Below are 26,271 nucleotides of genomic sequence, written 5' to 3' on the forward strand. Positions count from 1 at the left end.
ACTTGGCCTCTGTTGGCCAATACAGAAAGACCGGTAGAAACTCCTGGCGCATAGACATTGGCTTAATGTACCAACCAATCATATTCCACAGCACCTTCCCCCTAGCCCTCCCCTGTATGTGTCTTGCGCACTTCAGTTTACGTTGCCCTTATGTTGCGCCTCGCAGTAGTGTAATTAGCTAAAATTAAATACTTTACTCAGTAGGTCACTCCCATAGCATTCTATGGTCCCTCTCACTAAGGCCAACTTTGAATCGTTGATATGGCTGATATGCACTGTGCGCAATAGCCTGGGGACGAGGACAGTATAAGTATGAATTTAAGTGAGTACTGTATGAGCTCCTGTGTGTGTGTGTGTGTACCTGTTGTCAGTGTAGTCAGTCTCGGCTCCTCCCCACCACACATCCGAGTCATCCTCGTCCTGCTCAGTGCTGTCGGTCTCCCTGTCTGACGGACAGCACACAAACTCCACCCCCCGGAAACGGTCGATGCCGCACGGCAACAGCATCCCGTAGTCGTGGAGATTTAAAGTGCGGTCTCCACAGGACTGGGTGAGAGAGGGATGGGGAAGTTAAATCAAGAGCAGCGTGTATCAAGAGTAGGAGGGCTGATCTAGGATCAGTTACCCCTGTCCATACCATTCTATTCATGGTTATGTAAAAGGCAAAACTGATCCTAAATCGGCACTGAGATAATTGATCCATATGGCTCCAGGTTTTGTTAATTATACACTACATGAACAAATGTATCTGGACACCTGCTTGACAAACATCTCATTCCAAAATCATGGGCATCAATATGGAGTTGGTCCCCCCTTTGCTGCTATAAACAGCCTCCACTCTTATGGGAAGGCTCTCCACTAGATGTCAGAATATTGCAGCGGGGACTTGCTTACATTCAGCCACAAGAGCCTTAGTGAGGTTGGGCACTGACGTTGGGCGATTAGGCCTGGCTTGCAGTCAGCGTTCCAATTAATCCCAAAGGTGTTCGAAGGGGGTTGAGGTCAGGACTCTGTGTAGGCCAGTCAAGTTCTTTCACACAGATCTCGACAAACCATTTCTGTATGGCCCTCGCTTTATGCACGGGCCATTGTCATGCTGAAACAGGAAAGGGCCTTCCCCAAACTGTTGCTACAAAGTTGGAAGCACAGAATTGTCTAGAATGCTGTAGCGTTACGATTTCCCTTCACTGGAACTAAGGGGCCTAGGCCGAACCATGAAAAACAGCCCCACACCATTATTCCTCTTCCACCAAACTTTACAGTTGGTACTATGCATTGGGGCATGTAGCGTTCTCCAGGCATCGGCCAAACCCAGATTTGTCCGTTGGGATGCCAGATGATGAAGCTTGAATCATTTACTCCGGAGAACGCGTTTCCACTGCTCCAGAGTCCAATGGCGGCAAGCTTTACACCACTCCAGCCAACACTTGGCATTGCGCATGGTGATCTTAGGCTTGTGTGCGGCTGCTTGGCCATAGAAACCCAATTCATGAAGCTCCCGACGAACAGTTGTTGTGGTGACCTTGCTTCCAGAGGCAGTTAGAAACTCGGTAGTAAGTGTTGCAACCGAGGACAGATGATTTTCACGCGCTACGCACTTCAGCACTTGCGTTACCATCCAGTCAGCTTGTGTGGCCTAACACTTCGTGACTGAGGCGTTGTTGCTCCTAGACGTTTCCACTTCACAATAATAACCCTTATAGTTGACCGGGGCAGCTCTAGCAGGGCAGAAACTTTACAAACTGACTTGTTGGAAAGGTGGCATCCTAAGACAGTGCCGAATTGAAAGTCACTGAGCTCTTCATTAAGGCCAATGTTTGTCTAGGGAGATTGCATGGCTGTATACTTGATTTTATACACCTGTCAGCAACGGGTGTGGCAGAAATAGCCGAATCCACTGACTTAAAAGGGTCCACATACTTTTGTATATATAGTGTATTACTATACACTAATTTCATAGATGTTTTGGTTTTATGCACTTCAGGGTGGAGTATATGGGGATATTATATGGCCTACATGAACTAGTAAGTACTCTGTATCCAACTAAGACAGATAAAGATAAGAATATTTTTTATTATTTTACCCTGTAAGACAAACAGACATACAAACAATCAAGACAGACACAGAGGGTCAACACTTGTGGGTGCTGCCCCTACTGCAGATGAAGTGGCTTTCTGTAAAATGTGTAGCACGTATGTGTGTGCAAGTGATCTCACCTCTTTAGCCACAGTGTGCCAGTGCAGGTGGCTCTCACACATGTCCATGCGCTCCTGGTGCAGGAACTTGCACTTATCAGGAACCAGCAGGGCATCACTGACAAACTCCCCCACTGCAACATACACAGACAGAGCCAAATATACACATAAGAAAAAAAGAAAAAAAACTGCCAACAATAAAATAACCACTTTTTACTAAGGGATGGAACTCAAATAGTACAAACACACACTTAAATCTCAATTTATCCCTCAAACTCGTTTTCTCTCCCATAAATCTATTTCTCTCCCCCCTCACATATACATATTTTCCCCATACACACACACACACAGGCCTCCCTATCCCCCACACACAGTGTATTTATACCTAGGCATCGGTACGGCACCACGATGTGCAGGTGACTGCGGCACTGCTTGCGGCCCTTCTTGCACCAGTTCTGGACGCCGACTGGCTGGTTGGCCTCCACCACGTTGGTGATCTGCAGCTCAGGGTATACCTGGGAGAGAAGAAACACGGAGTCTGTATCATTATCTCCCTTCACCCCCCCATCCCATTTTCTATCTATGATTGATCTCTCCCTCTCCATCTCCCTCTCTCCCACATCATCACCCATCTGTCCCACCAGCCGTTCACAGGGCGGTGAGCACTCTCTTTCGCTCTCTCCCAATCACTATTCGTCTACATCCTCCCATCTGTCGCTACCATCCGGTCACCGCCCTCTTTCTTACTTACTACCAATGCCTCTCTCACCCTCTCCCTCCCCCCTCTCTATTATATAGTGTATTGATATTGTGTGTAGGTCCCGTGTGGCTCAGTTGGTAGAGCATGGCACTTGCAACGCCAGGGTTGTGGGTTCGATTCCCATGGCGAACTAGTACGAACAAATATGAAAATGTAGGGCCTCCCGGGTGGCGCAGTGGTCTAGAGCACTGCATCGCAGTGCTAACTGCGCCACCAGAGTCTCTGGGTTCGCCCCCAGGCTCTGTCGCAGCCGGCCGCGACCGGGAGGTCCGTGGGGCGACGCACAATTGGGCTAGCGTCGTCCGGGTAAGGGAGGGTTTGGCCGGTAGGGATTTCCTTGTCTCATCGCGCTCCAGCGACTCCTGTGGCGGGCTGGGCGCAGTGCGTGCCAGCCAAGGGGGCCAGGTGCACGGTGTTTCCTCCGACACATTGGTGCGGCTGGCTTCCGGGTTGGAGGCGCGCTGTGTTAAAGAAGCAGTGCGGCTTGGTTGGGTTGTGCTTCGGAGGACGCATGACTTTCGACCTTCGTCTCTCCCGAGCCCGTACGGGAGTTGTAGCGATGAGACAAGATAGTAATTACTAGCGATTGGATACCACGAAAATTGGGGAGAAAAGGGGATAAAATTTAAAAAAAATAATAATAATATGAAAATGTATGCACTCACTACTGTAAGTCCCTCTGGATAAGATTGTCTGCTAAATGACGTAAATGTGCATTTAGTATGGTGACCTAACAAAATGTATTTCTATGGACATTATAGTTGGTCCTCTGTAGCTTAGCTGGTAGAGCATGGCACTTGCAATGGCAGAATACTGCTACTACTAATAATAAGGTGGGTGCTTACAATTGTCCTATTTCATACGCGTGCAAGTGTGTATTATACGCATGCGTGAATTAGAAATTAGTTTTTTTTGCATATCCCACTCCTCCTGAGATACCCTCGGAGAGTGCCATTACTGACGGTGATCCTAGAGCAATTAGGGTTAAGTGCTTTGCTCAAGGGCACGTCAACAGATTTTTTTCACAGAGCCGGCTCAGGGATTCGAACCAGCAACCTTTTGGCCCAACACTCTTAAAGGGATACTTTGGGATTTTGCCAACGAGGCCACTTTATCTACTTCTCTAGAGTCAGATGAACTCGTGGGTAACATTATGTCTCTGTGTCCAGTATGAAGGAAGTTAGACGTAGTTTCGCAAGCTAATACTGACTAGCGTGTAGCGCAATGACTGGAAGTTTATGAGTATCTGCTAAAATGTATGCACGCTTGACTAAGTCACCTTTGGATAAAAGCGTCTGCGAAATGACAAACATGTTATTATTATTATACACTAGCGTTCAAAAGTTTTAGAACACCTACTCATTTCAAGGGTTTTTCATTATTTTTACATTGTACAATAATAGTGAAGATATCAAACTATGATGTAACCAAAAAAAGTGTTAAACAAATCGAAAAATATTTTATATTTGAGATTCTTCAAATCGCTACCCTTTGCCTTGATGACAGCTTTGCACACTCTTGTCATTCTCTCAACCAGCTTCATGAGGTAATCCCCTGGAATGCATTTCAATTAACAGGTGTGCCTTGGTAAAAGTTAATTTGTGGAATTTCTTTCCTTCTTAATGCGATTGAGCCAATCACTTGTGTTGTGACAAGGTAGGGGGGATATTCAGAAGATAGCCCTATTTGGTAAAAGACCAAGTCCATATTATGGCAAGAACAGCTCAAATATGCAAAGAGAAACAACAGTCCATCATTACTTTAAGACATGAAGGTCAGTCAATACGGAAAATTTCAAGAACTTTGAAAGTTTCTTCAAGCGCAGTAGCAAAAACCATCAAGCGATATGATGAAACTGGCTCTCATGAGGACTGCCACAGGAAAGGAAGACCCAGAGTTACCGCTGTTGCAGAGGATAAGTTCATTAGAGTTACCAGCCTCATAAATTGCAGCCCAAATAAATGCTACACAGAGTTCAAGTAACTTCTCAACATCAACTGTTCAGAGGAGACTGTGTGAATCAGTTCTTCATGGTCGAATTGCTGCAAAGAAACCACTACTAAAGGACACCACTACTAAACACCAATAAGAAGAGACTTGCTTGGGCCAAGAAACCCGAGCAATGGACATTAGACCAGTGGAAATGTGTCCTTTGGTGTAGAGTCCAAATTGGAGATTTTTGGTTCCAACCACCGTGTCTCTGTGAGACGCGGTGTGGGTGAACGGATGATCTCCGCATGTGTAGTTCCCACTGTAAAGCATGGAGGAGGAGGTGTGATGGTGTGGCGGTGCTTTGTTGGTGACACTGTCTGATTTATTTAGAATTCAATGCACACTTAACCGGCATGGCTACCACAGCATTCTGCAGCAATACGCCATCCCATCTGGTTTGCGCTTAGTGGGACTATCACTTGTTTATCTACAGGACAATGACCCAACACACCCCCAGGCTGTGTAAGGGCTATTTTACCAAGACGGAGAGTAATGGAGTACTGCATCAGATGACCTGGCCTCACAATCACCAGATCTCAACCAAATTGAGACGAGTTGGACTGCAGAGTGAAGGAAAAGCAGCCAACAAGTGCTCAGCGTATGTGGGAACTCCTGTTGAAAAAGCATTCCAGGTGAAGCTGGTTGAGAGAGTGTGCCAAGAGTGTGCAAAGCTGTCATCAAGGCAAAGGGTGGCTTTTAGAAGAATATAAAACATATTTAGATTTTTTGGTTACTACATGATTCCATGTGTTTTTTCATTGTTTAGATGTCTTCACTATTATTCTACAATGTAGAAAATAGTGCAAATAAAGAAAAACCCTTAAATGATTAAGTGTTCTACTTTTGACTGGAAGTGTATATTAAGTTATTGTATCGTATCCTATCATATTGTATCCAACCCCAATCTCCATACCTCCTGACAGTACTGCAGGATGCCCTCCTTGGTGCCGATACAGCTCTTGGTGCCGGAAGGGTCCGACTCCCACTTGCCACTCTGAACATCCACGTGCATGTTGAGCTTCCCACAGAACATGGCCACCTGGGGCTCCGCCAGCAGGCCCATTCCACCATCTGTCGGCACCTTGAGAGGAGGGAGGGAGGGAGGGGAGGGATGGATGGAGGAGAGACAAAAAGAGATATGTTCATTTACTCTCGTTCTGTAGTATTACAATGTGCCAATGGCAGCTATACAGGTGGGCATGTGCGAGAAGTAAGAAACCCAAATGGTCAGCAGAAAATACTTGATACAACATTTTACTAAATAGGTTCCTTTCATTTAACTTTTATTTCTACAGGTTACTGTCATTGTTGTTTGCCAGGGAGACCTGTTCAAGATGGCAGCAGTTTCCAAACACACGCTCCACAAAGAATTGACAATACATGACACGTAGAACAATATAATAAAGGTTTAAAAATACATTTTCGGAAAACGTCATAATGCTGTAGAGACGGGATGGACGGAGGGAATGGAGAGGACAGAGGGATGGAAGATTGGAGAAAAAAAAAACTACAAATGTGTAACGGGAGAGAACGGGGCAATGATTCAAGAAAAAAAAGCGGGAGAGGCAGGAATAAGAGGAGAACAAAGATGGGAAAATAGGGGGAAGATGGCTTGAGGTGTAAGCGGGGGAAAAGACAAAAAGGGTTGAGGGAGGAGATATAGGCCCTTTATTAGTAAACTACTTTTGACCAGGGCCCAATTGAGTGCCCTTTGGGATAGAGGCACAGATTAGAGTTTGGGTGCCGTTTCAGGCATTGACTTGTTACATCGAGGCTCCGGTGTGAGTTTTCCCCTTAGTACAGGTCTAGGATCAGCTTCCCCGCCCCCAATCCTAACCGTAACAATGTGTGGGAAATGCAATACTGATCCAAGATCAGCGTCCTAGGGGAACATTCACACTACACCCATCAATGGTAAAAGAAGAGGATACTGTAGACTTTCCTACTGAATTGTGATTGACAAACCCATAGCACCACTGCAGACTCTTACGAAACCTTCCCAAACCTATAAAGCTTTTACACACGCACGCAAGCATATTGGACGGCATGCACGCACACTCACTGCACACACACAGACACAAACACACATGAACGTACCCTAGATATCCCACAGGTGGCAGCACTGAGAAAGAAAATGTATTGTAGTATGCCAGGCTGCCAAGGGGTTTTCATGCTTGGCTTACGTGTGTGTGTGCACCTTTGTTGTCCATCCGGTGCCTATTCACGGGTACTAATTATATTATGTAACTGTATTCATGTGTGTACATCTATCTCTGAGAGTATGTGAGTGTGTATGTGTGTCCATCGCTACTGCATAAGGAGGTTTTGTAATGGGGATCCTGTAAGGGAGGTGGGGACAAACGAAAGACTGAAAGACAGCATTGTACTAGAGAACGAGGGAGGAGAAAGAGGGAGAGCGAGAGGAGAGAAAGAGAGACCGATTGCATTGTGTTTTTCTATAATCTTGTTAGTGGTTTGGCAGTAAAACAAATGTTTGTGAAGTAGAGGATGACATACTGTGAATGGACTTGATTCTCTTACGAGCTAATGCACAATGTAATCCTTATCCACACACACACAGTGCACGCACATTCACAGACACACGCACACTTTCATTACGACACTCGTCCATTCATATGGATGCGCACTCAGTGCACTGTGCATGCACACATTCGGGCATGCACGTCTACACACACAAACAAACTCAGACAGATCAGATTGCAGTGTAGTTCTATGAGGGACGGATGTGTCGCCTAAAGAAGTTAAGTTCAAGTCTACCTGTTCGGCCACATGCCCTAGCGCCATGGAAATCTGTAAATCCCACACACGTTTGCTCATACGGAATCAGTAGAAAAACAGGTGAAATCACTTGTGTTAGTGTCTTCTATCAATCAAATGTATTTATAAAGCCCTTTTTACATCCACAAAGGTCAAAGTGCTATACAGAAACGCAGCCTAAAACCTCAAACAGCAAGCAATGCAGATGTAGAAGCACGGTGACTAGGAAAAACTACTTAGAAAGGCAGGAACCTAGGAAGAGACCTAGAGAGGAACCAGGCTCTGAGGGGTGGCCATTCCTCTTCTGGCTGTGCTGGGTGGAGATAAGAGTACATGGCCATTTAACTTCTTATGGCTGCAAGGGGCAGTATTGAGTAGCCAGTTAAATCGTGCCCATTTCAAACGGCCTCGTACTCAATTCTTGCTCGTACAATATGCATATTATTATTACTATTGGATAGAAAACACTCTCTAGTTTCTAAAACCGTTTGAATTATTTCTCTGAGTGAAACAGAACTCCTTCTGCAGCACATTTCCTGACCAGGAAGTGGAATGTCAGAAATCGATGCTCTGTTCAACTTCATGCCTATACATGGGCAATGAACGTAAGAGTCTACGTACACTTCATACACCTTCCCCCGGTTGTCAAGAGAAGTGAGAGAAGTGAGAGAAGAAATTTCGTGTCTATCTTGGTCTGAGGTGGAATTAAAGCTCTTTGTATGATGTGACCGTCCATTTCCTGATTCTGGAGCGCGCAAAAGAGGACATGGATTTGCCTTCTGTTTAGCTGTCGTTATGGACGACTAACATCTCCGGTTTAGATTTTATTTGATACATGTGACCATATCATCGTAAAGTATGTTTTTTCAATATAGTTTAATCAGATTATTGAATTTTTTTTCGGGAGTTTTGCCGTGTTCCGTTCTCTGACTTTGTTGACGTTGGAGAGATCCGTGCCACTTGGCAAGTGCCCATGCTAAATCAAGAGGGAAATTTGCCGTTCCAGATCCAAACAACGACTGTTCTGGACAAAGGACACCTTGTCCAACATTCTGACGGAAGATCACCAAAAGTAAGAAACATTTTATGATGCTATTTCTAATATCTGTCGCGCATGTGAACTGGTCATCGGCGCCCAAGTGTTTCTGGCTATTGTGGCTACGCTAATATAACGCTATATTGTGTTTTCGCTGTAAAACACTTAATAAGTCGGAAATATTGTCTGGAATCACAAGATGCCTGTCTTTCAATTGCTGTACACTATGTATTTTTCAGAAATGTTTTATGATGAGTATTTAGTTATTTGGCATTGGTGTCTGTAATTTTTCTGTCTGTTTTCGGTGCAATTTCTGACTGTAGCTGCAATGTAAACTATGATTTATACCTGAAATATGCACATTTTTCAAAAAAAACATATGCTATACAATAAATATGTTATCAGACTGTCATCTGATGAGGTTGTTTCTTGGTTAGTGGCTATTTATATCTTTATTTGGCCGAATTTGTGATAGCTACTGATGGAGTCAAAAACTGATGGAGTAAAAAAAGTGGAGTCTTTTGCTAACGTGGTTAGCTAATAGATTTACATATTTTGTCTTCCCTGTAAAACATTTTTAAAAATCGGACATGTTGGCTGGATTCACGAGATGTGTACCTTTCATATGCTGTATTGGACTTGTTAATGTGTGAAAGTTAAATATAAAAAAAAAATCTTTTGAATTTCGCGCCCTGCACTTGAAGTGGCTGTTGTCATAAATGTACCGACGTCAGGCTTGCACGCCAAACAGGTTATTAAGGCCAGATTGTTATAAAACCGACAAACAGGTTAAAAGATTAGTGTGTGAGTGAATGTATTCGTCCATGTGTACAGTAAACTAGGGCTGGGCGGTATCTAGATTTTCAGTCATACCGTTTCTGTACCATACCGGTGTATACAGTATTACCAAATGTGCACACAAGGGTCGCTATTAAAAAATGTAAAAAATGCAATCCACAAAGCAATTTAGGAAACAGGGATCTTGATCCAGGAGGGGATTGAATGTCTCTGCTGTAACCAAGAAGCTTGATCTTGACATCTAGCCACTTAGCTAGCAAGTTAGCATACCGGATAACATTTGACACATCTTAGATTTATTGTATTTATACTTAACTTATACTTCTAAGTAGTGATGTGGCACCCACATGGCACCCAGTGTTGAAAATCATAGTCTGGTATTTCAAAAGCTGTCATTTCTCAAAACAAGAATATACCGATTAGTTTCTGAAGAAAGTTCTTTGTTTATGGCCATTTTGAGCCTGTATTCGAACCCCAAAAATGCTGATACTCCAGATACTCAACTAGTTTAAAGGCCAGTTTATTGCTTCTTTAACTTCACTAGGGTAGGGGGCAGCATTAGGAATTTCGGATGAAAAGCGTGCCCAAAGTAAACTGCCTGCTACTCAGGCCCAGTTGCTAATATATGCATATTATTAGTAGATTTGGATAGAAAAAACTCTAAAGTTTCCTAAACTGTTAAAATAATGTCTGTGAGTATAACAGAACTGTCAGGCAAAACCCTGAGAAAAATCCATCCAGGAAGTGCTTTTATTTTGAAAGGCTGTTTTTCCATTGAAAGCCTATCCACCATACAAAGACTTAGGACCCAGTTCACGATCTCTGTGGCTTCTTCTACATGTGGCCAGTCTTTAGGCATTGTTTCAGGCTTTTACTCAGAAAAATGAGGGAGATACAGCACTTTTTGTGAGTGGACCGTGGAAATTTCCAGACATGAGTCCACCGTGTGACCAGGAGCGCGCTTTCTTTGTTCCTCCTTTTCTATTGATGAAGCTTTTGTCAGGTTGAAATATTATTGATTATTTGACAAAAACAACCTCAGGATTGATTTTAAACATCGTTTGACATGTTTCTATGAACTTTTATGGTACTTTTTAGATTTTTTGTATGTTTGTTGTGACTGCGCATTGTTCCAATGGATTGCTTAACAAAACGCACCAACAAAACGGAGGTTTTGACATAAAGAGGGACATTATCGAACAAAACTAACATTTATTGTGTAACATGGAGTCTTCGGAGTGCAACCATATGGAGATCATCAAAGGTAAGTGATACATTTTATCGCTATTTCTGACTTTAGTTACTCCTCTTCTTGGCTGCTAACTGTTTGTAATGATTTGTCTGCTGGGCGCTATTCTCAGATAAGCAAACCATGCGATTTCGCTGTAAAGCATTTTTAAAATCTGATATACTTCTTGTTAATCCAACTGCTGTATCAGATTTAAAAAAGGCTTTACGGCGAAATCGCATGGTTTGCTTATCTGAGAACAGCGCCCAGCAGACAAATCATTACAAACAGTTAACAGCCAAGAAGAGGAGTAACTAAAGTCAGAAATAGTGATAAATATAATCACTTACCTTTGATGATCTTCATATGTTTGCACTCACAAGACTCCCATTTACTCAATAAATGTTAGTTTTGTTCGGTAAAGTCCATGTTTATATCCAAAAACCTCAGTTTTGTTGGCGCGTTTTGTTCAATAATCCACTGTCTCAAACAACATCCGGTGAAATTTCGGAGAGTGAAACTCAACAAAACAGAAATTCTCATAATAAACATACATAAGTTACAAATGTTATACACCAGTTTAAAGATAAACTTCTTGTTAATCCAACTGCTGTATCTTTAAACTGGTGAATAACATTGCTCAAAAGAACAGATAACTTTTGTTCGACAAAGCTTTTTTTTTCTCCCTAAAACACTGGTAAGTAAGAAATGTTTAGACACTGTTTTACCCACTTCCTATGTATATACTGTATTATTGTCCAGAATTATCCTATATAACTACTGTTGTATCCTTTTCTATTCCTATACTGTCCATGCACACCATCATATACATATATATTTATATTCCGGACTCTGACATTGCCCATCTTGATATTTTCTTAATTTGGGGGATTTGTGTGCATCATTAGGTATTACCTCACTACTGGAGCTAGAAACACAAGCATTTTGCTGCACCTACGATAACATTGCAAAATAAGAGTACGCAACCAATAAAATCTGATCTGGTAAGGTTTGAGGAAAGGGAGACTGACAAACCCACGTTACACAAACTGGTGTGATAACGTTGTTTCCATGTCATTTCAACCAGAAAATGTGATCACTTCAAATTAACGTGGAAATCTGATTGGATTTGCAAAAAGTCATCAATGTAAAAGGTTTTCACTCAACTTTAAAAAATAAATCAAATTTCCTGGTTAAAATTTCTGTCGCTTTCACGTTGAACTCAATCAAATGTAAATCAAAACTAGCCGTTAAACTGATGTCTTCGCCCAGTGGGTAGATACGCAGTTAGAGGAAACATCTGCTTGTCAGTCATGTCATTTCCTTCTGTATATTTACAGTAGTGAAGACGGTACACCTCCCTTGTGATGTGTGTGCAAGATCAGCGAGTCTTAGTTCTGCTCTACAAGAAATCAATGGTGTAGAACAGGGTTCTCCAACTTTTGATCCAGCCCTGCAGTTACTGACAAACTTGATTCAGCTAATTCCGTTCCAGAGAGACAACATTTTATTCGTTTCATATTTGAATAATGTGCATTACTGCAGGGCTGGATCGAAAGTATGCCCAACAATGACTGGAGTTGTAGAACCCTGGAGTAGATAGGGTCAGATATGACATGATGCTCCTATACCCACATTATCGTCCCAACCCAAACCGCATCGCTTGGATATTTTCTTTTCACATGGCTAGGTCCAGCCGCTAAAAGCGAGCCGAGCTGGCCCCATAACATATCTGTTTCCAGCCCAAAGTGAATAGAGGCATAGTTAGCTTGCCATGCCCCACTCAAATCATGCTGGAAAGAAGCAGGCTGGCCATCGTCCCAGTCAGTACTCACTGGAAAGCGAGCCAAAAGAGCACAGTTCAGGTTGACACGAGTGTGAAAAAGGTTATTGTTATAGAAAGACTACGATGACCCAATTCCACTTTGTGACAACTGCTGATGTAAAAAGGACTTTCGAATAAGTGTTTGAAATTTGACCCAGTTCCATGTCAGCCCCCCACCCCCTACTTATCACTTAGACGTGAAGAAATTGGAACGGAGGCCTACGTGAAGCAATCCCCATATTGCTTTTAGACCTACCCGCTGCTCTGGTGTGTGAACACTAAAGGGAAATTGCTCTCCCTCCCTCGCTCTCACCCACCTTTCCAGTATTCAAAATCACCTCATCTGTTTTTGCCTTGTAAATAATGTCTTTCCTCTATTCCCTCTCTTCTCCTTCCCCCTCTCTTCTCCATCCTGCTGCAAACAGTTGGGGGGGGGGGGGGGGGGGGGGGGGGGGGGGTTGTCCTGGAGAGCAGCCAAATCCCACTGCAGTCTTATAAATCAGACTGTTTGGAATGGAAAGGTTCGAAAGAGAGAAAGCAACAAAGTGAGAGACGAAATAGGGTGGGATATAAATGGACAACGAGACTTTGTGCGTTGTAAGGTGATGTACGTAAGGTGTATAAACTATGAGCCCCAGTGGAGTAGGGTGAAGTTGCCCCTAATCTTAGTGCAGGAAGTACAAAGCTGACCCAACATTTAAGGTTAGGATAGGGGGAGGGAAAGCAGATCCTAGATATGTACCTAGGGAATACTTCCCTCTGGAGCACAAACCAGTCGGGAGAGGTTTAACAGTAATGGTTTCCTAGGTGCAGGGTTCAAAACATAAGTGAGAGAGAAAAGAAAGAAAGACGGGAGAGAGAGGGAAAGCGAGAGTGAGAGAGAAAGAGAACAGAGGAGTAGTGGACATTATGAGAGGAGACAGGGCTTTCCCTGAGCCACCTGCTCCCTCGCTTGCCTCTGCCCACTCTCATCCATCGCCAGCATTGCTATCTCATCTATCGGCTGGCCAGCCTGCCGGCAGTAATCTGGGTGGGGGATTACGCTGAGCTGCCTGGCCGAGATATCCCACAGTGGTCCCAATCCACACTGATACCACCCATGGTACCCTCCTGCTGCTGTCACAACAAGATACTGTTCTCACTACTGCACCATCCAACTAGATATTGCATGTAAAGTACCCCATATAGGACCATATTGGAGGTAACACAGACCTATGCACTGTTGTCGTAAGCACACAGTAAAAGGCTAATACAGTTGATTTAAGTTTAATTTAAAAATCTGGGAAATATGAGAATAACAGTCCCGGCTCGCAACATCAAGAGTTTCCCCCCCCACACAGCCAACAAACAATTTATACCTGCGCAATTAAATGGTCAACCGCGCCACACCAAATGTAAAGTGATAGCACATCTGGTGACTCTCTGGGAGAATTGGGTAGAAAGGCATTCGACATGCGGCCAAGACTACCCAGCACTCCCCAATGTAAATTTAAACCAAAGCTTGGTACTACTGGTACTAGCCTTACTGGCACAGCACTGGTGGAGAACGCTTTAATCAATCATGCCTTTGGCCCTGGTGCACTGCATTGGTTAATGATCCCAGTTGCTCACAGATCCACCAGCAAAAAGTTGATGCCATGGAAACTAGAACACATCATTAAAATAGAGCCGGCCACCGCCTGAAAACAGAGGGAAGACTTGCCTCATCCTAAAACGTAGGCCATGAAACAGACAGTGTCCGTTTCTGAAAATAAAGTCAGTCAATCCTAAACCCACGTACAATCTTTGGAATGCGCCTAGCCATCTGGTGCTAGTTGGAACGTACTGTCAACATGCTTACATATTCACCATAACACAGAGAGAAGAAGCCACGTTGATAGTTTTTCTAGGACAGTGTGTAAGGGAAGCAGACCTGGGTATATTGCATTAACAGAAATTACGGTAACCAAACATTGTAGATTTGATATGATGGGAATTAATGGTAAATGTACTACTGGTGAGCCATCCCCGCGGCCTCCGCAATGGATTAGTCCACTGAGAAAAGGTGTCAATAAACACGTACCGTAAAAACGTTTATTTTTAACTGCTCGACTAAAAACATTACCAGTCGACAAAATGGGGTCAGCCCTACACAGGACAAATAAAGTTATTTTAATTGGATCACGGCCGCATTTCAGTCGGGTGACCTCGTTCGGTGACCTATATTGAAACCAGACAAACATACCAGGTCTCTATCACACATCTTTAAGCACACATTTTCGTTGCTCCATATTGTATCTAAGAGCCACAGACATTGAGTCAGTATTGACTCGTTTGATTAAACAGAAAACTTGCCTGGTACCTATTGTCCAGTGAGAATGTGTCTCTGTGTGTGTGTCTGTCTTTATGCTATTATTGGTGGGACACTGACTCTTCCTCTAGCTCTACCAATGGGTATAGGGTGCTTCCCATTGGTTTGCATGGGGATCTTGTGGGTTTTGACCAGGGGTTAATTCTTCTTCTGGCTGGGTCCACCCTCTCCTTTGTCATTCTATTCACATTAGCATGAAGACGCACATGCACACCCGCACTCATATGCATAATGTGCATACACGTGCAGTGTTGTACATACATGCACACACACCGAAGAACAAGTGTATAATATTGATTTGATTTAATCCAATCCTCGGGCCCTGTTCTGTGAACCAGTCCCAAAGTCCCGGGGCAGCATTAATTGTGGCTCTGTTGCGGTGAGCTGTTATTGGAGTGTCCCAGGCCTGCCACTGGGATCTGGGATCAGCTTTCAGACCTAGGGGGACCACCTGGCGGTGCGAGTGTCACCTGAGATCAGCTATTATGTCTGGAGAGTGTCCTCTGCCTGTCTCTACCCACCAGAGACACAGGGAGCATCTAAAATGGCACCCTATTCCCCATGTAGTGCACTACTAGTACAACACTGTCTAGCTCCCTGGCTGTGTTTGAAATGTGCTCTGGTCAAAAGTCGTGCACTCTAAAAGGGAATAAGATGTCATTGTAGATGCAGCCAGGCCGTATAGAAACAGATCGATAAGAATGACAGACAGATACTGAGTAGACAGACACACATCAACAATGACTGGGGAGGAAAGAGAAATAGCCAGAGGCCTTGTATAAAAACAGACTGACTTGTTTTTTTTAATAAGTAAAAATACTTTGAACTTACTACTTTAGTTATCATTACTACTTTAGTTATCATTACCATTTATTTTAACTACTTTTACTCCACTACATTCCTAAAGAAAATATGTACTTTTTACTCCCATATATTTTCCCTGACAACCAAAATAACTTTTTACATTTTGAATGCTCAGGTAGGACAGCAATATGGTCCAATTCACGCACCTATCATCTCTACTGCCTCTGATCTGTTGGACACTAATGTAAATTGTGTCTGAGTGTGCCCTGGAGGACAGCCAGTGTGCCCCTGGCTGTCCTTATACCAAAAGGGAAAAAATGTACGTTGTGCCATCTGGTTTGCATTATATAAGGAATTTGATGAATAGCATTTACTTTGAACTTTTACTTCAGTCTGACAATTGGAGTACTTTTTCCACCACTAAACGTAAGTACATTAAAAAACAGATACTTCTACTCAAGTAGTATTTTACTGGTTGACTCACATTTAGTTGAGTCATTTTCTATGAAGGTATCTTTACTTTTACTCAAGTATGACAATTTAGTACTTTTCCCACCACTGCCCTGGAGGACAGAGCCTTATTCTCTTTGGAATACCGGTTGGACGCCATGGGAAACTAGTTAGGAAGGAAATCAGTCACGACTTAATTAGATAAGGCTGGAGAGGTGACCGAATGACAGCCGGCACATTGACACAGAGAAACGTGAACAGGCAAGCACACGTACACACACATTCACTAATCACTTACCAAGCAGGGCCTGCTGTGACTTAAACCACTGGCCTGAGCTCATCTTTGAACCCGATCAGTGTGTGTGTGTGAGTGAGAGCGACTCCATGCATGAGTGTATAATGGTACATGTGCTTGGTCTTTGGAGTGTGTGGCTGTGTGTGCGCGCGCGTGTTTGTGTAATGCTATCTGCTAGTCTCTGGGACCGGATCCTCGGGTGGGTTGGGTGTGGGAGTGTGTTACAGTGATTAGAGGGCAGTCAGCCCCTCGTTTCCCTCACGCCCTGCCTGCCAACATTCCAATTACACCCTGCACCCGGGAACGGAAGACTGGTTGCCGTGGCTATCGCCATGACGATGACGTCTATTCCCATCTGGTCGAGATGTGCTACTGTGTCCCTGTGACGACATTTGACAACCTAATCGGCAAGCAATAAGACTGGCTGTAACGTAACAAAATCTGGAAAAAGTCAGGGGTCTGAATACTTTCCGAATGAACTGTATTTTTTATTTAACTATGAAAGTCAGTTAAGAACAAATAATTTTTTACAATGACAGCCTACCCCCTGTACTGTATACATACACAGTACCAGTAAAAAGTTGACACCTACACATTCAAGTTTTTTTCTCTCTCTTTTTTACTATTTTCTACATTGTAGAATAATAGTGAAGACATCAAAATTATGAAATAACACATATGGAAACATGTAGTAACCAAAACAAAAGTGTTAAATCAAAATACATCTTATATTTGAGATTCTTCAAAGTAGCCACCATTTGCCTTGATGACAGCTTTGCACGCTCTTGGCATTCTCTCAACCAGCTTCATGAGGTAGTCACCTGGAATGCATTTCAATTAACAGGTGTGCCCAGTTAAATTTATCTGTGGAATTTTTTCCCATCCTAATGCATTTGAGCCAATCAGTTGTGTTGTGACAAGGTAGGGGTGGTACACAAAAGATAGCCCTATTTGGTAAGAGATCAAGTCCATATTATGGCAAGAACAGCTCAAATAAGCAAAGAGAAACGACAGTCCATTACTTTAAGACAATGTGGAAAAACAAATCGGAAAAACCTTCAAACGCTATGATGAAACTGGCACTCATGAGGGCCGCCACAGGAAAGGAAGACCCAGAGTTACCTTCACTGCAGAGGATAAGTTCATTAGAGTTACCAGCCGCAGAAATTGCAGCACAAGTAAATGCTTCACAAAGTTCAAATAACAGACATCTCAACATCAACTGTTCAGAGGAGACTGATTGACATCAGGCCTTTGTGGTCAAATTGCTGCAAAGAAACCACTACTAAAGGACACCAATAATAAGAGACTTGCTTGGGCCAAGAAGCATGAGCAATGGACATTAGACCGGTCGAAATACGTCCTATGGTCTGATGAGTCTAAATTTGAGATTTCTGGTTCCAACTGCCGTGTCTTTGTGAGACGCAGAGTAAGTGAACGGATGATCTCTGCATGTGTGGTCACCACTGTAAAGCATGGAGGAGGAGGTGTGATGGTGTGGGCTTTGCTGGTGACACTGTCTGTGATTTATTTAGAATTCAAGGCATGCTTAACCAGCATGGCTACCACAGCATTCTGCAGCGATACCCTTTCCCATCTGGTTTGCGCTTAATAGTACGATCATTTGTTTTTCAACAGGACAATGACCCAACTCACCTCCAGGCTGTGTAAGGGCTATTTGACCAAGAAGGAGAGTGATGGAGTGCTGCATCAGATGACCTGGCCTCACAATCACCCAACCTCAACCCAATTGAGATGGTTTGGGATGAGTTAGACCGCAGAGTGAAGAAAAAGCAGCCAACAAGTGGGCATATGTGGGAACTCCACATATGAATGACTGTTGGAAAAGCATTCCAGGTGAAGCTGGTTGAGAGAATGCCAAGAGTGTGCAAAGCTACATGATCCCATGTGGTTTTTCATATTAAAAAAATAGGAAAAACCCTTGAATGAGTAGATGTGTCCAGACTTTTGACTGGTACTGCATAAATGTGTGTGTATATATACACAGTGCATTCAGAAAGTAAATCAGACCCCTTGACCTTTTCCACACTTTGTTATTTAATCTATTTTAGAACAAGGCTGTAAACAATCTACACACAATACCCCATAATCACAAAGCAAAAACAGGTTTTTAGACATGTTTGAAAATACAAAACAGAAATAGCTTATGTAAATAAGTATTCAGACCCTTTGTTATGAGACTCAAAATTGAGCTCAGGTGCATCCTGTCTCAATTTTTTCAGAATCTACAGGGAAAGCCAAGCATTTCAAGACCCCTTGGGTGCTGCCATGATTTAGATTAAAAGTGCCCATCCAAGGCGGCTCAAGAATACCACAGACAAAATGACACAATCACATTATATCTAACATAGCTTTGATTGGACTGATCATGTCAACATTAAAAAGTTTCAAAATCTTAGCTAGCAAGCAGTCATCATGAATCACATCGACAATCTACTGTCAAATTCTTTTCAATCCCTGTCAAATGAAGAGAAATTATAGATAAAAACGTATCGGTGCTCATCAGCCAATGGTCATAAACATTACCCCAAAACTTGGATCTCACAAATTCAACAATGAGTGGTTTGGAAAAAATCAGTGGCTAACTGCAAGCGTTGCAAAGCAAACCCTACTTTGCTTCCCTGCCTGCTATTCAGTAGAGAGGGTGTGTAGTCCAAGTCTGAGTTTAAGGATTTAAATCTGTCTTCGGAAAGTATTCAGACCCCTTGACTTTATCCACATTTTGTTTCGCTACAGACTTATTCTAAAATGAATGAAATTGTTCCCCCCCCAATCAATCTACACACACTACCCCATAATGCTAATTTATAAAATATCACATTTACATAAGTATTCAGACCCTTTACTATTTTCATAGTTGGCAATAGAAGTTACTATAAAATAAAATGTGTACAACTTCCCCCCCCAATTTCATGATATCCAATTGGTAGTTACAGTCTTGTCCACATATGTGTTTGCGCGCATGCAAGTGAATGTTCACATATGTGTGTGTGTGTGTGTGTGTGTACACACAAGCTAGGCTTGGGCGGTATACAGTGTACCGGGGTATTCGGAAAAAGTCACGGGATGGATTTTCAACACAGTCAAAACTATTTCTTTGACAACTTTTAATAAATATTTGTACCTACTTAAGTAAATACCTGCAGTCAACTTGTGCAATATGCTACGAGATGAAGAACATTGCGCTCTTCATTTCACCAGTCACATTATTATGAATCTTACAGTAGTCCCCAGTCACGTGTCACCTGGTGTTTGTTTACAAGCACACAACGACAAGAGACCGGAGCCTTTTGAAATCACTCACTTTTGCGCATCCTATGCCAGGTGATCTAATTACAGTATGCAATTCATAACTAAATATCTGATAACAATTATGTCAACTGTCTAGTAGCTAGTTAGCTATCTAGGTACTGTAAGTGGTTAGCTTCTTCCAAAATCAAGCATTCGCTTTTTTAATTTAACTAGGCAAGTCAGTTAATGAACAAATTATTATTTACAATGAGGGCCTACCCTGGCCAAACCATCCCCTAACCCGGATGACGCTAGGCCAAATGGGACTCCCCATCACAGCCGGTAGTGTTACAGCCCGGGATCAAACCACGGTCTGTAGTGACGCCTCTAGCACTGAGATGCAGTGCCTTAGACCACTGCCCCACTCGGGAGGCTTGGTAACAGCAGAGAAACCCCTTTTGGATCAAGAGTTTGCAAAATGCAAAATTGCAAAATGTTTGCAATGCGAGCTCTATTGGATTTTACATGTACTTGTTAGCATCGCTAACCTTCGGATTAAAGAGTATCAGAGGGGTTTGAAAACAGCACCCCTTGTGTTCAGTGTCGGAATGAATGTATAACATTCTGGATACCGCCCAAGCCTAGGGCAAGTGCTCTACCAACTGAGCCACAATGGAACAAGTCTACTATGTGAAGTCTCAATGTATGAGAGTATGATATATGTTTACATGTTTCCAAGAACTAGCTCCCCATACTGAGAATTAAGGTAATGCATGGGGTAAGCAGCATACCCTTGCAGGGATGCTTTGCTTACCAGTCCCACATATCTTAGTGGGGCACTGAACAAACACACACAAATTAATCAAGTAAAATGAAAATGCACACCCACACACACACACGGGAGAGATACACACAAAACGAATCAAGTGAGAGACAAATACGCCCGTACACATATTCAAATGTACACACACACCCATGTTCCATTACTGTCACACACACAGTAGGCTATATGCCTCCTCAAGCGTCACACAAATACAGGAAACCCATCCCAGGTAATGGTTGGGCCAAGGAAAGAGGAAGTGGGAATAGCAGGGCACAGCCAAGAATATCCCACTCCTTCTTGACGCCACACACACACACACAATGCTACTCACAGTTCAGCTAAGTCATTTAGTACATGAAACAAAGAGGACCTTTTAGAGATATTAGATATTTTAAAAACGGCAGACTATAATCAACAATGCAATTTTGAGCGACCGCATTAAATCGATGCTCAAATCGACATTTAGACCAGCACTGATTTGATTCTGCAAATGTCAGGTCATAGTTGATTGAAACCGTTGTAAAGTGATACGCATATAATAACTCCCTCCCTTAATAACATGTAGCAATAAATATACATAAGGCCAATATACAGAGGAACACTGTCCTGGGTTGAGCGAAGTGAAGCGTTGGCCTGTCTTGGAGAAAAAGGTAGTAAAAAGAGAAATACGGTGGGAATGAAAGGGAGGAATGGGAGCAAGTGCAGATATTGAACGAGGGAACACTTAGGTCTGCTCGTTCTGAAGAAAAAGGCAGTGAAAACAGAAGAAGACATAAATAAAAAGGAAGGACTGAAAGGAAGAAAGCATGAGAGAGCAGAGACAGGAATATCTCTGGGAGGCGGCGCTCTAACTGTAGCACTGGTGGCAGGCGACCGGGGAGGGCACTGCCGCCACCAAAACACAGGAGAAGGAGGGAAGAGGGGGATTAGGAGGGAGGAGAGGAGGTGGGCAGAGAGGGTAGCTCAATCATTTCAAAAAGAGACCCAACAACATGGGAGGAGGGATAATTGATGAGGGAAGGAATAGCCCCCTACTCCCTATCCACTCCTGTCGATCTGAGAGGATTGGATGGTTAGATCGGTGGAATCAATATGGGGATATTTACACCCTAGCTAAATTAAAGGTAAAAGTAAGCTATTACCAATACCTACCAAATTATTTCTGAAACAGTCAGATCTACAGGAGTGTCTAGGTGTGTAGCCTGTACACAGTAGGGGCCAAGGGTCGATTTGAAATTCAGAAAATACATGTTTTAGAGTATTTATTTGATTGCTTTGGGAGACATTTGGTCAAGTAGGACAAATCAATCAAGAATAAAAGGAGGCTGACTGAAGAACAAGTGGCCATTTTGTAGTCAGAGGGACAAGTGTGCAGCATAATTCCTAAGACACATGCTGCTGTGTTTGTGTGATTGTCTAACTGTCTGTGTGTATGTCAGGAGCATTTTGCCATCGGATGTAATATTAATTAATATATCCACGTGCGCTCAATCAACGGGTCACACAGATCACTGTCCCATACATCACATTGAGCTTTCTGCCCTCCCTATTTTTCTCTCTCCATCTCGCTCTTACTCTCTGCGGCTATATGTTAACGGTGGACTATGTCTACGTACCAAATGGCACTGTACTCCTTATGTAGCGAGCTACTTTTGGCCAGAGCCCTATTGGAAAGGCGACATAAGGAATAGGGTGCCATTTGGGACTCGATCGATAAAACTATAAGCCACAGTGAGTCAGCCCCCTAAACAGAAATCACCACAAACAACCATCACAGCTTGATTAGTTTCCACCAGGCTCTTTGACTGCGCTTGGTCACTCAAGATTATCAAGTTCCAGGTTTGTATGTGCGGACGTGAAGGTCACACACACACGACACGGGCCACTTCAGTCACGCGGCGGCCATGACGGTGACACTGACAGTTAAGACGTGATCCACTGGCCTATACAGGGCAGCGGTGGGGTTGCCATAGCAGCAGGTCTATAGGGCGCGTTCCAGGTCTTCCAGGTCGTCATTATTGCAGATGATCAGAACTCACAAAGCCTGGAGAAGTGTTTAACGATTCAGGAGTTCATTTATTATGATATATAGACGACCTGGAAGACGACCTGGAACACACCCATTCTCTCCTGGTTGGAGGTGGGGTCCCTGATAACTCATCCAGGTTTCATTGGGGAGCATTGGAATGGAACAGCACAGAACCCCTGATCTGTATAGATGAGGGATTGTGAAGAGTGGGGCTTGAGTCGCTTCTCAATCGAGCCCATCCTGATGTTGTGAGAGCCTCTAAATGTGGTCAGCACCAGACACTGCTGCACATTTCATATCAGATGATATCATGATATATTTGCTCTGTGAAGCTCTTCAGTGTTGTGTTCATTAGGGCACACCGTCGCAAAAGGTTTTGCAACGTGAAAACAAACATCTCTTATTGGACAAGTACAGGTAGTCACTCCCTGTTTCACTCCATTTCATGCCAACTGAACACGGCCCAGGGATCGCAAGAAAGAGATAACCAGCCATGGATGCTATCTGAAAGGCCAGGTTACAGCACACAACGCCGGCCTTACACCACCATGCCAGGTGTTTTCACTGAGATCAGCTCCCCTGAAAACCTTCCATGCCATTAAAAGGGATAGGTGACTTGACCGTTTCAGACAAACACATTACTTAAAGGTGAGGATGTCCAGTGTGGCTACGTGGGAGATAGAGGGTCCAAAATACAACAAATCCTGAACGGGGAGGAACATCCCAACGTGGGGAGAACACAACAGCCCCATAACAACATAACAAACGTAACATGACAACGCCATAAAGGGCCAGGAATTTCTGTCTGGCAGGCAGAAAGAGGCACCGCCACCAAAACATAAAAAGGGACTTAAGATGATGGTTGGCATGGCATGAGAAACATCCCAAAACAGAGACAATGATTGGCACACAACAACTAACCATTACAAGGGTAGGAATTGTAGAGACTGCAACATAGAGCTAATTGTCCCTTTAAAGCACTATTGGAAACTGGCGCTTTAAATGGATGGTTGGACGAAGCTGCAATATGAGCAGTGGATGCCAAAGGGAGACAATGGTTATAATGTACGCTAATGGGCGTGAGGCTGTGTTGCTTTGGGCTTGAATGACTGCAGTGCATTGCCTGCATTCCCGTTGCTCTTTGACCAATTTTTCAAGGATGGGAAACTGGACTTCAGCTCCCAGTACACTCCAGTCTGTATAGAGGCCTTAGACTGTTCAATGTGTGGCTTATACATGTGTAGACCAAGCAATAAAGCATTATAATCTAAGTCAGCTTTCTTTTCCCCAAAAAATTCATGAAATGAATTGTCAATTATTGACAACCCACAATATGGGAAATACCAACTAACTGTTTACTTCTGTATTGGGAAATTTGAACATCAACTTCGTAGCCTATTTGGCATTTAATTGATTTAAAGTATCTTAATATGTTCAAATATCACCAACACCCTTTGGCTATACTGAACTAAGATTAAGAACAATTGATACATATAGTCAGAAACACTTGAGGTTATACATACAACAACTAGCTATGTAAGCTGTCTGGAGGTGAAAAGGCCTAGTAAAACCTGAGTGACATTGACATCTTGAACTTGAGGTGTGTGAAGAGTAATGTGTATTGTGTGGTTAGCCTAGCTAGCCCACAGACCCGTATCGACCTGTTACAAGTATCACCCAGATCAAGTGTATCCGCTGCAATAATTTGTTAAAATTCAAACCGCAGTTCCCACACTCAGACATACCAAATGTAGCAACTCAGCCGCAATTGCAGTGTAACGTTTGTGTAAGACTGTCGTAAGAGAACAATTGTGGTCTCTCTCTTTACAAGGCCAAATTCACACCGACATGGCATATCGCCTGAGAGAGACGGATGATCAGTGATTATGTGCAAAATCTCTGCCTGTGTTCATGGAATGCTGCAGTGCACCGCCGCCATCTTACTTCTGTCTCACAACATTATCTTTATTCTCTAGCTTACATGAAACAGGTTGACGTAGGGAAAACTGGCGATTTTACCCTTATCCAAGGACGCAATGTGCAGAATTAATGGGTCATAGGTCTACTCTTTGGCTCTTTTTTTGGGAGTAATTTATGTCTTTAGGCTACAGAAAGCCCAATCTAAGGGAAAGAATAACCCACTATATATGTTCATTTCCACGCCCACCACCTCAAATATATATTCGAGCCATGAAAAAAAAAAAAAAAACTACACAAGTGTCTACAAAATGGTGATCACATTACCCATAAACTCCGAATACAAAAATCAATATTGCCACTACAGAAACCTGTTTGGACTAGGATGTGTTGAAGTGCAATTATGCACAGAAACAAATCACGTTCGTTTACATAGGCTACACAGGAATCTCAGCCGTAGCCTACAGATTGGCAAGCTTCATCAGGTCTTACTTTGTGTAAAATAAATGTAATGATTTCTCATCTTGAATTATTAAAAGTAATACTTATCCAAAGGCTATAAAACTAGATTTAAATTCAAGCAATGACAGAGTAGTTTATAACAGCACTGAGCAAAAAGAACAAGGGATCTGAACGCTGGCTATTCTACTATCATTTCGAGTCAGACTAAATTAGATAAAAAGCTGTCCAACATGTATTCAGGCGTGGAATATGTTCACAGCCTTGCTGGATGTCTGGTTTCATTTTGTTCTATTCATGAGTAATTAGCTCCCATGGGTTGGAATCACCCGGCTGGTCCCTCCATCAATAGCAGCGGAAGAGAAGAAGAATAGGCATGGAGCTCAGCCTTTTTCCCCTCTTTCTTTCCCCGGTTTCTTACCTCAACTGCTAGCGCCGTGGTCGCAACAACCAGCAGCAACAAAGCCATACGGTCCCCCATGGCGTATTATTGTCACAACGCGTCCTATGTATGGTTTATTCTATGTACCGTCGGTATGTATTCAGAGCTCGTCTCCGTGGCTGTGCGGCTGACTGTGTTGGTTTAATGGAGAACGATACTGAGGCTGCACAGCTGCTCGAGTGCCTGGTCACCTGACCGGGGGGTGTATGTATGTTCGTGTATGTGCAGGGGCGCCATGCACCCAAAGAATCTGAGGGGCACAAAGTACCTGAGGATGGTTCGGGGCTGGTCCCGAGGGGGTCTGTGTCCTGAATTTAGCATTTTTCAAACACCTGAAACAGTTTTTTTTTACTGCAATCTGGAGTAAAACCATAAAACCATAATGATTATGCTTAATTCTATGTAAAATATATATATACAGTACCAGTCAAAAGTTTGGACACATCTACTCATTCAAGGGTTTTTCTTTATTTGTACTATTTTCTACATTGTAGAATAATAGTGAAGACATCAAAACTATGAAATAACACATATGGAATCATGTAGTAACCAGTGTTAAACAAATAAAAATATATTTGAGATTCTTCAAAGTAGCCACCCTTTGCCTTGATGACAGCTTTGCACGCTCTTGGCAAGCTCTTAACCAGCTTCACCTGGACTGCTTTTCCAACAGTCTTGAAGGAGTTCCAAGTGCTGAGCACTTGTTGGCTGCTTTTCCTTCACTCAGCGGTCCAACTCTTCCCAAACCATCTCAATTGGGTTGAGGTCGGGTGATTGTGGAGGCCAGGTCATCTGATGCAGCACTCCATTACTCTCCTTCTTGGTCAAATAGCCCTTA

General features: G+C 43.1%; 1 protein-coding gene across 2 annotated transcripts in view; it reads right to left on the minus strand.

Annotated features, from left to right (window-relative positions):
- Positions 1-25,614, minus strand: part of LOC129859503 (amyloid-beta A4 protein-like) — a 37,581-nt gene extending 11,967 nt beyond the window's left edge. Inside the window, exons 1-5 of one of the 2 annotated variants that reach the window (XM_055929366.1) lie at positions 25,413-25,614; positions 5,861-6,028; positions 2,581-2,710; positions 2,217-2,329; positions 362-546 (exon numbers count right to left, since the gene is read on the minus strand). In XM_055929366.1, coding sequence (XP_055785341.1) covers positions 362-546; positions 2,217-2,329; positions 2,581-2,710; positions 5,861-6,028; positions 25,413-25,472 — 656 coding nt within the window. In that variant the 5' untranslated portion in view covers positions 25,473-25,614. The remainder of the gene's footprint in view (positions 1-361; positions 547-2,216; positions 2,330-2,580; positions 2,711-5,860; positions 6,029-25,412) is intronic. The other variant, XM_055929367.1, reaches the window with a different exon arrangement.
- Between the last annotated feature and the right edge of the window lie 657 nt (positions 25,615-26,271).

Source organism: Salvelinus fontinalis, chromosome 7, assembly GCF_029448725.1.
Source record: "Salvelinus fontinalis isolate EN_2023a chromosome 7, ASM2944872v1, whole genome shotgun sequence".
NCBI classification, from domain to species: Eukaryota; Metazoa; Chordata; class Actinopteri; order Salmoniformes; family Salmonidae; genus Salvelinus; species Salvelinus fontinalis.